Raw genomic sequence first — 17733 nt, forward strand, 5'->3', positions numbered from 1 at the left:
ATTAATGTCAGTGTTACACTGTTGAATGTAAAACCATCAATTAACTTTACTGATATAACTTCATCATATGCATCCACAATTTTTAAGCCATCTTCTAATAATTCCCAGGACATTTCCTGGAAGGAGCTATGTAATGTGGTACTAATTACAGGGCAATGTCCCTAAAAGAAAAGTTTCATTTAAAGCTAGGTAAATTTGTATTCATTATTGGTTACTGTATTATCCATATATCGTGGTGTTCTTCACTACTAGTTCTACTTGACTCCATAAACTACTGAGAAAGACACACACAATCAAGTCAAAGTCAAATTTCTTTACAATAAATAATGTTTATTACTGCAGTTATCAATCTAAATTCAAATGGAAAGCATCTCCAATGTAAGCAAACTGTGGACACTGCCACAGCTCGAACAGATTTTTAAGTAACTTTTACTTTTATTGCACTACACTATAGCAGAGTAGAAGGCCTGACATTCATTTAAATATCTTTATTTACAATAAAGCAAAATGTGAACTCCTCAAACAAGGAGAAATGTAAACAGGGTTTGTCATTCAGTAAGCTCAGGAGAGTCATTTTCTCTCATCTAAAACAAGAAATTTGTAAAATTTGCTTGAAATCTACATTCAGGATCTGAAGACATACGCTGTTGAGAGTCCAAAGTGGCGAAACTATCTGGAGAAAAAAAAGGTAGCAAAACCTGCGGCCAAATGTTCAAGAGGACATTTGATATGGTGCAGGCTGGAGGAAATCCGTGATCGTTGTGTGACCCTATGGGGTGCAGTTACTCAACTGTCCACTTGGAGGTGCTGGTCTGACATGGTAGGAGGAACGTATGAGGGTCCAGTATCATGCAAGAAACCCAGCAATCTTCTCTTTCCTTTACTGTGCAGTTGACAACCTGGAAATGAGGAGGAGGAGAAATTTTATGGTAAGTCCTGTGAAACACACAGCATTATACTGTTTTATTTAATTTATTTTCATGTTATTCTACTTAAAGGGCCATTTAAAAGACTAGAAAAAGACTTAGATTTAGAAATTCTTAGTCAATAGGTTCCTGATTTCAGACAAAGGTAGACAAATGAGGCCTCTCATTTCTACCTGGCAACTTTAAATTTGGCAGCTGGAATGACAGCTGTTGCTGCCAGATTTTTAATCGCTATAGCTAGTTAGCTAATTAAACGTTATCTCCATTAACTGGTTGAAAAGCCAGAGACTGACTCCTGAATGTTTCCAGTTGACTAGTTATAAAAATAAGCTACTTAGTTAACAAACTGATACTAAAGCTACATGTCAGGAAAAAAGTCATCACCAGTTGATGAGCCATACAGAAAACAAAGAAATTAAGAAACTGCATTATTCTTGCATTGCAGTGAATGGCTAACTGTCCTAATTGTATATAGGTAGGCTCTGGAACAATCTAAGACATTATTATTATTTCCTGTTTCCAGTGAGAAAAAGGTTTTAAGATAGCAACCACCAAATGTATTCCAAGACCAACTTCTACATAATGGGAAAGTACACAGTGGACGTGCTGGTCGCAAACAAATTTAAATGTAACCTACAACAACACAAACTGAAGTAATTAGTCACTGATATGTCCCTTGGCCTCATAGGTAATGCTAGCTTACACAGCAACAAGGTAGTTAGCTGGACATACTAATGACAGTAGTTTATATTTATTGAATCTGTTTAATCCACTCCTTACACTTTTACTTTTGTTTTAAAATTACAGCACCAAACTGTACAAACAGTTTCTGAATGTCTGGCTGTACCAGGTGGTGCGTTCAGGGCCATTCCTTATGATGGGCCCTGTCTTTCTTCTTCTTCTCATTTTTCTCTTTCTGCAGTCTCTCCAGCTCAGCCTCATACATCATCTCCTGGATCAGGTATTTCTCCCTGCGCATACGGTCCCGTAGGTCCTTGGGAAGGTCTGGGATCAGGTACGCGATCAGGGTCTTGATGGCAAAGACCATGTGCTGCAAAAAAACGAGTACATTATCACAAATGTCAGAGCAAACAAAATATTTTATTAACAATGGTATGCTCAAATTAAACTGGAGAAAAAGTTTCACTTTTGATCACAAGTTAAACCTGCCAATACATAGGCTAAATTGTACCCTGCAGTTAGTCCTGATTTAACTTTAATACTGAAATCAGACTGGTAGTTCAAGGTCTCGGTGAATCTAAGGAATTTTTAAACAGATGCCTTGGAGAGCCAATCTAAATTAGTCTGGTTAAAGGAGTACAGAGGAATTGATCATAAGTCACTTGGCTTTAAAGTCACTTTGGTTAAAACAACATCACCAGGCCTTTCAGCTGTCAATGACTTCATTAGCTTGGAACAAAGCAGAGCAAAATGATGCTGTAGATGGACACTGGACCACAGATAAATCAAAGAATCCAATTCCAAACTCAGTGTACTGTCTGGAGTCATTTATCAAAGCCTGAAAAAACACTGACCTCAAAAACAATAATGAATGCCAGTCGAGCTGCTAGGACGTGCCAGAACTGCAGAGTGTATGAGTAGGGCTCAGCAGAATCTGGAGGCTCCCTGTAGTCACGATACCTGGTGGGTCACAACGCTCAGGTCAGAGCTCATCACATAGTAACACTACTGATATCTGATCATGTTAGCAATTCAACAACTGACAGAAAAATCAACAAATGTGGGTAAAATAGTTCATCTGTATATATACAAGCAAGAAATCTGTTAAATGTCATATTAAGTATCTAAATAACTTCTATAAGCAAAACTAGTTTTTAGCTGTAGGTTGTTTCACCATGTAAAATCTTCTACTAAGCTTCTATAGTTTACTCCAGTTTGAACCTTTTATTTTGTGATTCATAGTTTATGTGGAGCTCAGTGAGTGCCTATGTGTTGGTTAATAGGGATCATTAATAAACTGATGGATGAACACACACAAAATAGGCCGTGCAGTCCTTCCTGGGGTTGCACAGATGCTTGCAGCCAAATTCAGTTAAAAATGAACAAGCTTCTGTCTCCATTAGTTGTTCCTGTTTTTGTGCAACAGAAACTTGTGGAAACCTAAATCGAGGCTCGGCCACAGAAAAGTAACAGTTGACAGCGTGTTGTTAACATCTTATGCTCAATAAAAACTGAATGCTGTTGGTGCAGACACACTCACGAACACACTACCTGCAATACTTGACAGCTTCTCCAAAAAGCTCAGAGCCATTAGTCCTGGGCTGCGATCTCCTCTCAAAGTCAGACACCCGGAATACTGAGAGACTGGCGTTGACGTAACCCATCATACACCTGAGGATCACACAGGAGTTATCATTATAACACAACAAACATGAATTAAACTAAAGAAATGAACTGTTTGATGATCACTCACCCCTCCCCTGCTCGGCCCTGACCAGCACAGGGTCCATACTTGTAGGCATAAACAAGGCGAGGGATGAAGTCTGAGGTAACAGCGATGACAAAGGCGTTGGTGATGACAGACAAGATGCCAATGCCTTCCAGAATGCCATACCAGATCCCTACCACAAACACACGTATTCAATTTTACACCAAGTTCATATCTTTTGTGACTGGGAAAAAAACTGAGATAGATAAATGTAACCATGTTTCATTTACCTATGTCTTTGGCTTGTGATGGCAGAGGTCGCCGCCACTGTGTAACAAACTTGTAGGCGTCTAAGCGAATCTCAATGATGTTGTTGAGCAGAGCTAAGAGAGGGGCCAGAGGGAAGGCTGCCACAAAGATGGTGGTGAAGCCGAACTGTAAAACTGGAACACAGTGAAAGCAGGTGTCATTGCCATGGAGGTGTGCGCTTGGTCTGCAACAATGTTTAGGTGGATGGTAACATCCAGATGAATCTCTGGAGCTGAGGTTTCCCAGCAGAACACTGTATTGTTACAAAATGATCAATGTTATTCACTTCACCTGTCAGTGGTTTTAATTTAGTAACTGGTCGGTGTATTAGCCAACAGCAGCATATTCACATCCAATCGATATGGACCAACATTAACACCCATTTTAAGTATTTTTGCCCATTTGACAAATTAAAGTCCAACATTCACTCTTCTCCTACCTCTGTTGTGACCTCTGCTAACACCTGAGGAGCACAGCTGCTTCTAGATAATCTGCTATGTTCACCAGCTAGCTGTCTGTCTGCCCCAAAAAACACTAAAATGCTCTGTAGAGCTGACGTGAACTGCAGTCGGATGATTATTCTCTCTCTGTTCGTCACAACAAGAAGAAAATTGAAGAAGAATATGAAATATTATGAACATTATAAACAAATATGTATTGAAATATTAATAGACAGTGGAGAGCAGCTGGAAAAGCTCCCTGTCTGTATTCAATCCACTGCAAATCAGTGCCACAGTTACATAACATGAACTGCAGCTTCTGGGTCACCAATGAAAAAATGTTCAAAAATTGTATTATAGAAGATTAAATGGTGGCGTGCATAACCTTAAAAAATAAACCTGATATTAAAGGTTGTAGCACTAACATGGGTAAGGTTTTTATCAGTACTGAGCATGTAGAGAAATTGTACATATAGTACTGGTGGTGTGACATACTCATCTCCAAGTATTCATCGAAGAGTCCGTAGGCATTCATTGGCTGCAGGTTGTAATCCCTCTCCCACTGAGGGAAGCTGGCCTTGGCATTCTGTCCGTGCTCTCTCCTCAGCCTCCGCCGCGTCCACCAGTTCTGGATCAGCCTTGGAAAACAACAACAGAGCAAACATACATGGCAGCAACCATTGATTCTCTATGGAGACAAATGCGGGGTTTTCCACCAGTATATACAATGTTCAGCTGAGTGACAGAAGCAGTTGCTTGATTGCGATATTAAACAACTCAACAGCTGGAAGCCAAATTATCAACAGAGGTGTCCCCCTCTTCAAAACAAATGGACCAAGTAATTAAAATTGGCTGAAACACAGAATGAAACAGTTTCACATTACAAATGATTTAATGTCCGGGCATCAGGCCGACAGCCAATGCTTAAGGAAAACCCTACAAATGGAGCTAAGTATTCTGCAGTCAAGAAGATAGTAGACTGGTTCCTCATCTGACTGTAGATATTAACCACGAGTTAAATTGCTATTACATTTTATTTGTTACTTATTTGCAGTTTAGTCAGAGACAAACAACAAACATCATAATATGTCTGACATTTGAGAATTAAAAGAAAAAATCTTGGCACTCACGGGTAGCCAAGCTCCATAAAGTTGTTCCAGGTCTGTTTTAGCACCATGATGATCCCCATCTGCATACAGAGGTCAATGAGACAGCCACTGGGGTGGCACTGAAGCGTCAAGGATAGAGAGAGAAAGAAGGTCAAATCAAACTTTAGCCCCTGCTAACAATGTCATTTTTAAAATGTAAGCACAAATGGAGGCACTCTGCATTACAGGAGCGAGTGTCGTCATCCCTCTGTCAGGTTTTGTAAGCATCATTTATTGGAAAACACCCGTTTCAGTCTACTGGTATTCTGGACTCTTGCAACCTTAGGTGATGTTGGACTGTGTCCAGAGTTAGCGATACACAAGCTGTGTTTTGAGTGCTACATGCTATGCTACAGCAGCACCAGGCCACATTAGGTGTCAAGGAGGATTTTCTGTGTAAATACCATATACACAGCAATGTAGAGGCACTATTTATTATTATTATACACACATTATACTGTATTTACAATATTACACTACACACATACATTTTGAATTATCAAAGCCCCCTCTGTCAAAAGGTCCTACACACTCTGACACATGTTTTCAATCAGGTCTCAGGGTGTTGCCCAATGCAGCTATGCTGGGGATTACATGACACACAAAACTCTGTGTACCAGAGAGACTGATAACTGTCCCTGACAGGTGCAACAAAACCAACAGGAGAGATGTCTGTCAAGCTCAGTCTGTACACACCCACACAGTCTTGAGATCTAATCAGTCAGTGTTAAGTCAAAACACCTGTGTGGGTGAAAAGTGGGCGTGTACAGGCTTTATCACATGTGTTCACAGCCTGACCCTCAGTCAGGTGGCTCTGTATAGAGTTCATATGGAGACTGTCTTTAAACTTCTGTATTCCAGGCAGATTACCGCCATGTATACAGTCCGGTATGTGGTATGTACTAATCTTCACAGTCTTCTGTAACACTTTTGGTGGTGGTTCACAACAAATCACCATAATTAACCATTTTATACTGACAGGAAATGCACAGTCTGCTGTTGGTCAAACTACTATATTGGAATGCTAATGCCACACTGGAAATGTGACGGTGACAAACTTAGATATACTCAAACAAACAGTGTGCACACTAAAATATGCCTGATTTTTGAGTGTGTGATGCTGCACTACTTTAGGAGGAAATGGAAAAGTATAAGTGTTTTTAAGTATGCACACTGAGTATACTTATCTAGTGTGAATACACAAAGCCTGCTTACAATTAGTACGTAGTAGAAATGTGACACACACTGTGTCTGTAGGGCTTAATAAACATCAGTGTGCTGGTGATCTATTGTTTGTCATTTGCATCTTTTTATATTCTATAGGATTTTATAGTATGTAGAGTATCATGTATTTTATTAGAGTTTCAAATGGAACTGTTTAACAACCATTAATATATCATATTAATATAATAATATATATTAATATTTGCATCTGAAGAGCCTTGTCTACTTTTGTTGTCTGTGCAGGCAGTGTTTCTGTGAGATAGCTTTCTACTGTTCAACACTGAAGTACCTCACATGGGCACTTTTGCAAGTAAGCTAATTTACATTAAACACACAGCACAGGCTTATACTGTAACACAAATGTATATTTTTTTGTAAGCGAGAACACCTTTCAGACACATCCCTGAAGCTTTTAACAGCTTTGCGAAAGCTCATTCAAGGTACCAACCCCTCCAAGCACAATCATGATCCTGCCTGGCTACAAAAGGCTGACTGAGGCTACGCTTGTACTGTACATGTCACATCGAAGGGAATTTTTTCCATTTCCATTTCTGCAGCTGGAGGAACAAGTGGGAGCACATTAGCTCAGCACCTAAAAAGCGCCAGCTCAGGCCATTTGTCCCCGTAGACCACTTCAGCATGTGTTATTTCCCTGCATGTTCCCATAAGCACTGCTGGCACCAACGCTTAATGCTGATGGGGGTTAAATGCCTGGTGGTCGGGCATACTGTAATAGCTTAATGTCCAATTTAGAAATATTTGGATCCATAATGCTTTGCTGGTATTGTCCCATGGGAATGTAAAGTAATTACTCACTTCTTCCAGTTTCCAGCGATTGATGAGGCGTAGATATGCACCAGGCCGGCCTGTAAATCTGCCAACCAGGGACAAAAAACATTTTTAAAGTAAAACCTGATTTTAAAATTTTCATATTGAGATTAGAATCTTGGGTTGAGTTTTCTGGCATGTTTGACTGGTTTACCTGCTGTATGCTGTATTCTTTGTGTCACTCTGGGAAGTAGGTGAAGAGTATTAAATATTTCATGTAGTCAGGTTCTGTCTGTTTGCCTGTTTAAAAATGTGGTATCTGTCTCCATTCTTACATGTCTGTTTCATCTAAAGAACTCAGTGAGTTTTGTCAGTGGATTTATTTTTGAAGGGTTTTCACTTACACTCATCTTGACTTTGACAGGATCACCACCAAAACAAAATGAGTCCTTTAGCTGCTGCTGTAACCTGTAAAATATATGTCTCTTCATGGTCTTGCTCAGGATCCTCACGGTTAATGTCTCAAACAGATCACTGTCTCTCTTGGATTAACTGCTGAGGCTGGAGTGAAACCACCCTGAACATTTGAAGATTCTGCACTTTGGTCAGCGTTTGAAAAAAAATCTGAGACCTCTCACCTGGAATCTCCTGCTGTTCCCTCTCCTCTTTACTGGTATTTATCATTTTTGTAATGTATTATCGAATACCATTGATTTGTCTTTTCTCTCAATTATTTGTTTTGATATTGAATGTCTTTTCATGGATCATACTGTAATACACTTGAAATGAAATAGCCTGTACTATTGTTATCATTGACTTCTGCAGTGGCTGTACTTATAGGTGAGTTCTGCACGACTTTCTCACCTTCCCAGAAAGAAGGCGATGTAGAAAGTTGAACTGTTGAGGTTAACAAACTGAAAAAGGAACATCTTGAAAGTAAAACTGTTCTCCCACTCTGACTCTGTCCTTGGCTGCTCTGTGGATGTACAGAGAGAGAGAGATACAAAGAGCAGTGACGTAATAGGGTAAAATGAGACATATAGATAGATAGATATTAGCACATCGCAATTCTTTCACTCATTCACACACACATGCAGACCTTACATACTTTGAGTAAAGTGACCAATGGGACAGCGACCAAATATTGTAATGAGTTTAGATCAAAACTACAACTGCGTAGATAAAAAAAAGAGTTGGATCAAAGTCATATGACACCAATACTGTATGCTCAGTACTGAGCTAACACCAATGTACATTAGTAATTAAGTCTGCATAGAAAGGACCCCTTCAGCTTCAAGAATATCTGCTGGTGCAGTCAACTTACCTAGATTAGTGAGAAGAAGAGCAACTTTTTCATAGAGCTAGAAAAAAAAACAAGGTTGGAGGCCATTAGTGAGGAGGGCAGTTAAACTGGTTATACATTTAATGTCCCTTGACAAAAGCCGAGTCTCTTGTTTTTGTATTTGCGTGTCTTTGTATCATGGTTGTGATGTGTTATGACACTTCATCTCTGTCGTCGTGGACAGGAGAAACTCACCACGTTGAGCAGCATGATGATGCAGAAGTTGATGCAGACTGCCGTGCCCGTGGTCGCCACCTGAGAGTTGTTCCTGATGAGAGCCCAGCCGAAGGCGGCGAAGGTGCTGACGGTGATCACACGGTAAATGACGATGCCAAACACAGCGGCAATCACCACCAGTATCTGTGACGTCGTAATGACAAATATTATTAGTACTACAAACAGCAGTAAACATCAAATTTACTTTGCACTTGTACTATAAATTCAGATGAAAAATAGAGACCAGGGCATAAAAATGGTTAACACACATTATGAAAAGTGTCTGTTTATACAGAATTTATTAAAACTGACTCCTTTGCATTACAAATAAGAGACATTTGGCAACAAAGACTATTTAAATCAACATACAGAAAAGACTCTCCATTAAAATAAGTAAGGTTGTAAGGCTGAAACTCACCATGAAGAAGATCCCAGATGCTGAGACGATGAGGCGACTGTATTTGTCTGTGAAGGCTTGGTAAGGCTCTGGCTTTCCAGATATGGGGTTCATCCTCTCCTTCTTGGAGTATTTGGCCTCAAACTGGGGGCGGATTTCATCCTGAAAGACGAAGGACAAACACATAAGAGCAAAAACAATGTGTGGAATAAATATAGAAGAAATTATGGACTCAACTTATGAAATATTAAAAAATATAAATACAAAGACACTCTCAAATAAGCCCAGGCATAAGTGTTGAATATTCAGATAGGATCTGTAGGTACCAACAAATCAGTTTCAATACTTTTCCTGTTGGAGAAATAATTGTCTTTAGGTCCAGTAACTTAATACTTTCTCACTAGCGGCTTGGTATAATTTAATGTTGTGAGCTCATTGTTGGAGTCCAAGGGTATTCAATAATACATAAATAAATAACACCCTATAAAATAAATAATCATGTAATCAGAATAAATGAGTAGATTATATAAGTGAACCAATAAATTGTGGAATTTAATAAATCATAAATTTCAGATTTCTATTTCAGATTAGAATGAAATGTCAAAAAATCTGTTTATTTATGTTTTTTTTACAATGACACATTCACTGTTACAATGTCACTATTCACTGCAGGGAGTCATTAGTTCTTCTGACCATGCGTCAGGCTTACTTTAGGATCCCAGGGCCCCGTGTTCCCCAGCTCTATATCTGGGAACCTGGAAAAGATATTCTCCACCTCTGTGTACACTTAATATGACATACTGTGGGTACTCGTCAAAGGGTTTTATGTTACCCAGCACTGCTGCATCACTCGCAGTATAATAGACCTACACTTGAGGGAACTTATCAAGTGGGTTAGAGGTTGGGGTTAGGATTGTTGTGGTTATGTAACTGTTTTGGGTTAGGGTTAGCCTTGTTCTGACAAAAAACACTGGATAATATTTATGAAATATTTTAACTTGACACAGTAGGGGGTGATTGTGCATTAACAGGGAACATAGGACCTTAGTAAATAAAATGGTAAATGGACTCTACTTATACAGCACTTTTCTAGTCATATTGTCCTACAGCACTTTACACACACTTTACATCCCAAGATACTGGGGTTCAGTATCTCATCCAGGGATTCTTCAGCACCTGCTCTACCCCTTGAGCCACAGACACCCCAGGTCATCAGGAACATAGGACCCTGGCACCATAGATATGCTCTTCACTTTGATTGTGGCTCTAGCTAGTCAGCCAGCTGGCAGCTAGCATATGCAGCCTTGTAAACCTGCTGATTAAGAACTTTGCAGCAGGTTCTTGTTGGGTGATTCCTAAAGAATCCCTAGATATCAAGAGCTACCTGGCTAAATTTTTAGATGTTGTTGAACCTACTTACATTAGAGAGGCAGGACGATGTTGATGATGACAACTCTGCAGTCATGAGTTTACTTTATGTAAAAATGTGACATTACAAATATATGTCACTATTTTGTGGTTCATTTATATATTTACATTTATTTATTTGTATGAAAATGTATTTCATAATGTTTTTATTTATGAATGTTATAATGACTAATTTGTGGGTCCATACATTCATCAGCATTCTTTGAGCCTAACATTGTGCTAAGAGTATAGCTGACTCTGCTTCATTATGTTATAAAACACATAGGCTTCGTTGCAATACTGTTGTAATACAAAGAAAAGAGATTTGCCCAAAATACAGACAGTATGTAAGAATATAAATCATTTTGGTGAATGGTGATTTTCTTGGGTGAATTTTCTGAAGGGTTAGCATCCAGATTTTAACCAAGCATTTTAACCCATTGTCAGCGACACCACTATTTCATAATTAAGCTACAGTTGAACTGTACAGTAAGCCATCTTTATATGTAGAAGCTTTTGAAGGGACAAACAAAAGCTGGAATCAGACAGTTCATCATCTCTGTTCTGTACAAAGCAGACTGAGACTCTGAGTCACTTTCACACCCACAAACAGCAGCTTTTCAAAGAACACATTTACCAGTTTGAGTTTGACTGACAGACACGGGCTGGAGGTTGATATGTAACACAGGCAAGGACATTATAAACTCACCAAAATTTCTGACACAACCTAATTACACTGACAACTGTGTAGAGGTTTGATTTTGCAAGAGCCTTCATTGTAAAACTGTTAAAATTGTACATTTTCAGTGAGTCATAAATTGATTTGAGACAGAGTCTCTTGGTGCAGGTTCTTAGTACAACAATCCCACCTTTTTAAATATATGCCAGACTGACATAGGCTGAAAAAAGGCATGAGTAGGCATAGATCTCTCAAGGGCAGCGCTGCTGTGAAGGCAGGAATACTGTGATTGTTTGAGTGGAAAATTTCTCTGGGCAAAGTAAAGAGGACAACAAGTTAGCTAAATCATTCAGAAAATAATTCAAATAATTGTCTTTTCACTGTTGAAAACAGGTGCAGAAATACCAAATCTTAAATGACAACATGGAGTGACAGTTTTACCTCCTCTTCCTCCCAGTCAATGAGGTCCCAGTCGTATGCGAGGACAGCTCTGCGTCTTTTCCAGAACTCCAGGAAGACCGTTGCTGAAACACATCAAAAAAACCGCATTAGGAGTGACTATGTCATTACTAAACAGTATTGAGCACAATGTATTTTTAAGAATACTGGACCTCCTCACAAGGTCCAATACTATAGCCTCCACATCTCTGTGAAGACCTGCAGGGTAAAACTCCCTGAGATGGTGTATTTAGTTTTAGTTGTTAATGCTAACATTGGCTATGTAGAGATTTGAAAACTTACAAAGCTCCTTTAAAGCTGTATTCATTGATCTGTAGGTCAGCAGAATAACTGTGAACATTTAACAACTTATGAAGTTTTCATATGGACTGTGTTAGTGTGTGTACTTATACTGTACGTCCAGCAGACACAGAGCAACATTAGCATTCATTTGGGGTCATGTTTGTGGCTCTGCAGAGCTGAGGGGGACTGTAGAGTTGAGTGATAATTCCCTGTGAGTTCATCATTATGAGCGACACCTTTTACATTACACACTCATTTGACCTCTTGTTGATTTAAAAATACGGATGAGTGCAGCTTTAACTTGAGCAGCATTTTGGAAAAACGGTCAGAATGAGGTGCAGTCTGTTTCACTGTGGATTGTTGAGACACACATGCAGACACTAAAAAATAAAAACAAATGGAAATGCAATTTTGTGCCAGTGTACTATTTAGTACACCATAGATCACAATATGCAGTTCTATACAGTGTTTTAAGTTTCATTAAATATTATCATCCTGTTGGAGCAAACTGCAATGCTGGTAAAAATTAAGTTAATATTTTACTGTGAAAGGTTATCACCTCAATTTGATGTTGCATTGTTGAGCCCTCAAAAGCAAAAATCTATAATTTTACACCCTCATTTTCCCCAAAGATGTTTAAGAGACAGGAACCAATATCCTCCATGTGATCCCAGAGAGCAAGTCATGATCAAGTCCCAGTATATGCAGTCTGTCCTCTTTGCATGTTAGTGGCTCAGTCCTGACTGATAATGATAACTAGTAAAACCAGGTTTTATGCCAAGATAATTAGACTGTTGAAATTGTCACAGGACAAAGTGTTTTCATTGTGCCTTGTAAACACTGGAGCAGAAAACACTTTGTCCTGTGACAAGTGATCTCATTACCACATAAAGAGATCACTCCCAGAGACAGTCATGGAGAGCAGGTATTGCTGAACAAAGTCCTATGGATAGCTTACTTATTGCACTCATGTTTACCTGCCCCAGCAGTATTTCTGCAGGGGACTCTGCTCAGAGGTGTTTACTCTCACTATTTCAAACACATGCTTTTAGTTTATTTTCTCTGTCTTGCCCACATCCCTGATGAACATACAGTGGAGTGAGATGTTTTGAACATGAAGGCTTAGCAGTCTGTGAAAGTGCAGTGCTTCCCATGTGGAGCAGCGGGAGAGCAAACTTCTGAGGAACTTTAATGAAGGAATTTGAGCTGATTGTCTGCAGCAGTTGAACCTGAAACATATTCATTTGGACAGCAGCAGCAACAGCAACTTCCAGTACTGGGAAGCGGTAACTCTAAGGTCAGTACATTTCCGATTTCTTTTTTTCACTTGGTAAAACTGTTAAAGTTCTTAAAGTATTTGCAGTCATCAGAGCAGCTCTGCATGTCTGTGCAGCTGTGAAAACAACTTTTAGTCCTCTACATTGCTCTTCATATCGTTTGTCGTGTATACTTGTTCATAAGGTGTAACATCAGTTTGGCATGTTTTACTAGTGTGTGTGTAATTATACACACATTACATTTCTACTCTGCTCTATGTACTTCATTCTAACAAACGAGTAGATCTTTTAATGCACTCAGATGTGTTCATTTATTCATTAAGTTAAACCTTACATTTTAATGGGCTGCATTACTTTTATGTTTGCACTGTGTTTAGAGGTCTGTAGCTGATTAAAGAGCTGTTAGTTAGTAGTAGTTAGTTGGTAGATAAGATAAAGGGAGAGAAGCAGTTAGCAGTTAGCCTCTTCACTCAGAATAAACACTTGATGTTACACTAAAAACTTGCATAAGTTATATACTGAATATTTTTCCAACTTTTACGGCTACAAACGTCAGATGTATCATTTCTGTCACTTACATTTAAAGGGATTTGAAATAAAGTCTATTTAGAACTACAAAGCTAGAAATCTTAAATAATACGTTATACTAATAGAGGAGAAATGTTCAAATCTACTAGTTGTTAAAGTCTAATGTTAATCCAAATGTTTAAAGGTTATGATCCGTTGAAAAGTGTTAGTCCTGCTGTCTGCCTGTGATGTTGGTTCTGTGGTGTGTGCATGTCCATCTTTTTGGTTACTGACTAATTGTTGATTGCTTTGTATCTGTCTGGTTCACCCTGTGGTCATTAGTAGGAGAGTAGATGGCAGTTTGTTGTGAGGTTTAATCTGTTGATTTTTTCCCACACTTTCAGCTGTTTCTTTCACACAGCCAAAGAAAATTTTCTGCCCTTTATGTCGACATTAAACAATATTTCACTCATAAATACAACATTAACAAGTGCCTCCAAAGGTTTTCAGAGCTTGTACAGGCTGTCACATTAACTTCTTTTCAAAGCCAAATGGAAACACAATACAGTAATAAAACAGATTGTATCCTTTTGACACTGCAGAGGACAACTATCGTCTTTGCCGTATGAGTGAATACAAGCTAATACCTCTGCCTCTCTGCACAGGGAATCTCCTGAAGAGACAACACATCTGACTGATGGGATTCCTCCAGAGCCAGAACTTGACTCTGGGCTTCTCCCAGCCAGAGGTCACTCACTGGGAGTCAACATCACACCTATCATCAGATGGTACTCTACCATTTCCAATGAATGTCACACTAATACAATTTCATGATGATTGATAGATTTCAAATACAGTGAGATCACAGTGAGATTTTAGTAACCTAGGCAACCTTTACAAGAAGGGGAAGAATCTGGCAATATACGTCATGATAGATTACAATTCATGAGCTTACAATTCAATGTTGTGATATATTGCAATACTGTGAGAAAGGTGATATATTGTGATTTTTATGAACTGTCATAGTGGGGGTAGAAGTCATTTGACTCTTTTACCTACAACACAAAATGAACCACGCTCAGCCACAAATCTTTGTATGTCAACTATTAATAAAAAATCAATAGTAAATTCTATTTATAATCAATGCCTTCAAAATATGAAAAAATCTGTTCTGCTCTACATTTTTTCCTCCTCTTGGCTTAAATCCAGTCCCACTATTTCTGTAAATCATCATAAAACATTTATAAGTGTGAAATAGATAGGGTTTCCATAGTGATGAGGACAATGTCTGAATATGTCTGAGTGTCTGAATTATTAAAACACACTATTGCAACAGGGCGTGCACTGCTTTCATTAGTAGGTATACTGTAGTGTAGAGAGCCACATCATTTACTGTCCATGTTCCCAGTTTGGATTTATCTATCTTTGGCTGTTAGATTTAAATGACCATACAGGTTTAAATTCAGTTCCTTATGTAGCTTAGAAATCTACATGCTTGCATATGCCCTTTTTGTAGTTTAAATACAAATGTCTAACAGTGTTTGTGTCACACCTCAGCACTAAGCAACAAAACCTTATTTAATGTTGTTCCTCATCTCTCCTTCTTACCCTCAACAGTTAACAACACCATCATCATGCTGGGTGTGTTGACCTTTGCCCTCCAGCTGTGTTTAGTTCTGTTCTTCTTGCTGAGATGTTGGAGCTTTGACAACAGAATAAGAGAGGCTCTCAAACACCCAGAGACTGTTACCAAACTCATTGGTGAGCATTTAGTTTCCTGTTACAGTTGTTTTTGAGGTTGGTTTGAGAATTTTTCAATAAAGTTGGAATGTTGGACCAAAAAAATTCAAATCTTAAAACTATAGTTGGTTTTCATCAATATGAAACAGATATTCACCTCTGTAAAGGTTTATTGTAATTGCCATGCAGGAGTCAGCATGCAAATACAAATCACATATTTTATGCCTCCAGCTCTGATTCTGTAGCAAACACCATATCCATATTATTAGGATTACATATGATTATATGGCATGAGGTCTGTTTAATGTGGGGGTATTCAGTGAGAGCTGTGAAGGTCACAGATTCTCAGTCAGTCTCTTTGTTAAGCTGAACTGAGCCAGAAGTCAAGTACAGTAGTTTGCATAGAGATAGACAGAAGAGAATCTTCAGCTGTATATTCTTTTCTTCAGCACACTGATTTCAGGTTCATGTTTCTTTCTGTTGTTTTCCTCCAGGCCCCTCAACCTTCCACGCAGACATTTATAAACAAGCTAGCTATCAGCTATTTGATGCTGCTGCTGCTGCTTCATCATCGCCTGCAACGTCTGCAGCAGCCGAAGAATATGAACCCTCCACACACTCTCTGTTTCCATCGTCAATTCCCTGGGAGCTTGTTCAGTGCTGACACGCTCCTGACTGTTCTGATATTTACCAAAAGTAATTGCTTTATGACAATGTAGTGTAATCTACATGCAATGTAAAGATTTTTAAAAGCAGTAATAGTAGTTAGTTTTAGAGGACTTGCCATTATTTTGATAATAAAATTAATATTCATGACATGAGACATAGTGACATTCATAGTGACAAACTCACAAAAATTATCACCCAACTCTGCAGTTCCCCTCAGCTCTACAAAGCGCTTCAGGTTTGGTTCACTCTCACCACTCTCATCAGTATCATTTCCAGCAGCAGCAGGCAGTTGTTTTCAGAAGCTCAGATTAACCAGCCAGATCACCAAGAGGCTGACAAATCAACAACTAGCTGGTGAACATAGTGAAACAGGTAGAAGCTAGAAAGGTTATATGTTGATAGGTTGATATGTTATCTGTTTGACTTACCCCAAACAGCCATGAATACAGCGAAGAAAACCGTTGCACCATTGTCGAAGAGATGGGTGACCTGAAATGAAGACAGGGAGTCCTTAATGTGATTCCAAAAACATACAGTTAATATTTATCTGTGTAACAACAAATGCAACTGTAAACAGATTTTGGCACCAGTATTTGTTATTGTTTGTTAATGTGCTTAGAGCAAAAGTTACATATTGATAGCCTTAGTTGGCTTGTAACACATTTTCCATGAGTACAATAACAAAGTGCCTTAACAGCCATCGAGAACATTTTGTCCCCTCGCTGTGGTGACAGCACCTTGGCGTAGATGCAGCTGTCAGACAGTCTCAGGTAGGGGCAGTACTGGTCACAGATGGGGCACATGATGATGTCAGTGGCCTGGCAGATTTCTTTACTGGAAGAAAACAAAAGAACATTAAGCTCATTACTGTGTATTACTGTGACCAGCAACAGTCAAAGTGCATTTGGGCAACACAGGAAAGCCCCAAGGTAATGCAACACTGTACGTGTGTGTCCATCTGTTCAATTTTATAAGTTGTTGATGAAGTGATGCTGATCTTTTCATCCACATTCTTTTAATCCACAGCACTGCAGTGTTTCAGTGATGACAGAGTACTTTTACATTTACCTGTTTGGCATTTATTTTAACCAGAGAATCCTGAATATGTTTAATTTCCTGTATTTCATCTAACAGACGTCCAGTACTATAAGTTACAAGAGACAATTTCACACTCTGTTGCCTTATCTGTAATACCAAATTAGTTTTGCATTGAGAAAAATTGCTCGACTTTTTCACTAAATTAATTGACTACCCGATTTTGTACTGAGCATTTGAGCAGCTTGTTCTTCCACAGAAACTCAACATTTTCAATACACGTTTCTAATACAACTACCAGCTCTAGAGACGCATAGTTATATAAGAAAAGAGAGGAGATGTGTTTACCTGACCTGGCAGTGGTCCAAAGTGAAGACTCCGTACAGGAATACCAGGAGACCAACCAGAGCAGCAGGAAACAGCATCCCTGTGTACCAGCCGAGCCAGGCGAAGTACAGGCCGATCTTCTCCCCAAAGTACCTCCTGAACCAGCAGCAGCGCACAAGAGAAGCAAGGAAT

The 17733-nt window shown here is 39.0% G+C and overlaps 1 protein-coding gene and 1 long non-coding RNA gene across 5 annotated transcripts in view; one reads left to right on the forward strand and one right to left on the reverse strand.

Moving 5' to 3' along the window:
- Positions 1–315: 315 nt before the first annotated feature.
- The window catches only part of LOC108888361 (anoctamin-4), a 43498-nt gene continuing 26080 nt past the window's right edge, over positions 316–17733 (reverse strand). For 2 of the 4 annotated variants that reach the window (XM_051077616.1, XM_051077618.1), the window contains 20 exons: positions 17563–17697; positions 16917–17013; positions 16608–16668; positions 11687–11769; positions 11436–11555; positions 9181–9321; positions 8742–8906; positions 8529–8565; positions 8069–8180; positions 7609–7672; positions 7419–7447; positions 7253–7310; positions 5195–5292; positions 4560–4702; positions 3606–3758; positions 3361–3508; positions 3159–3278; positions 2462–2567; positions 1774–1977; positions 316–899 (listed from right to left, as the gene is read on the reverse strand). In XM_051077616.1, the coding sequence (XP_050933573.1) occupies positions 1786–1977; positions 2462–2567; positions 3159–3278; positions 3361–3508; positions 3606–3758; positions 4560–4702; positions 5195–5292; positions 7253–7310; positions 7419–7447; positions 7609–7672; positions 8069–8180; positions 8529–8565; positions 8742–8906; positions 9181–9321; positions 11436–11555; positions 11687–11769; positions 16608–16668; positions 16917–17013; positions 17563–17697 (2062 nt within the window). In that variant the 3' untranslated portion in view covers positions 316–899; positions 1774–1785. The remainder of the gene's footprint in view (positions 900–1773; positions 1978–2461; positions 2568–3158; positions 3279–3360; positions 3509–3605; positions 3759–4559; positions 4703–5194; positions 5293–7252; positions 7311–7418; positions 7448–7608; positions 7673–8068; positions 8181–8528; positions 8566–8741; positions 8907–9180; positions 9322–11435; positions 11556–11686; positions 11770–16607; positions 16669–16916; positions 17014–17562; positions 17698–17733) is intronic. The other 2 variants (XM_051077617.1, XM_018684339.2) reach the window with 2 other exon arrangements.
- Positions 5302–11777, forward strand: LOC108888362 (uncharacterized). Its single transcript, XR_001961806.2, has 5 exons — positions 5302–6107; positions 6680–6746; positions 7735–7877; positions 8731–8864; positions 11639–11777. It is a non-coding gene; the product is annotated as an uncharacterized LOC108888362 (long non-coding RNA).

Source organism: Lates calcarifer, linkage group LG18 (assembly GCF_001640805.2).
Source record: "Lates calcarifer isolate ASB-BC8 linkage group LG18, TLL_Latcal_v3, whole genome shotgun sequence".
NCBI classification, from domain to species: Eukaryota; Metazoa; Chordata; class Actinopteri; family Centropomidae; genus Lates; species Lates calcarifer.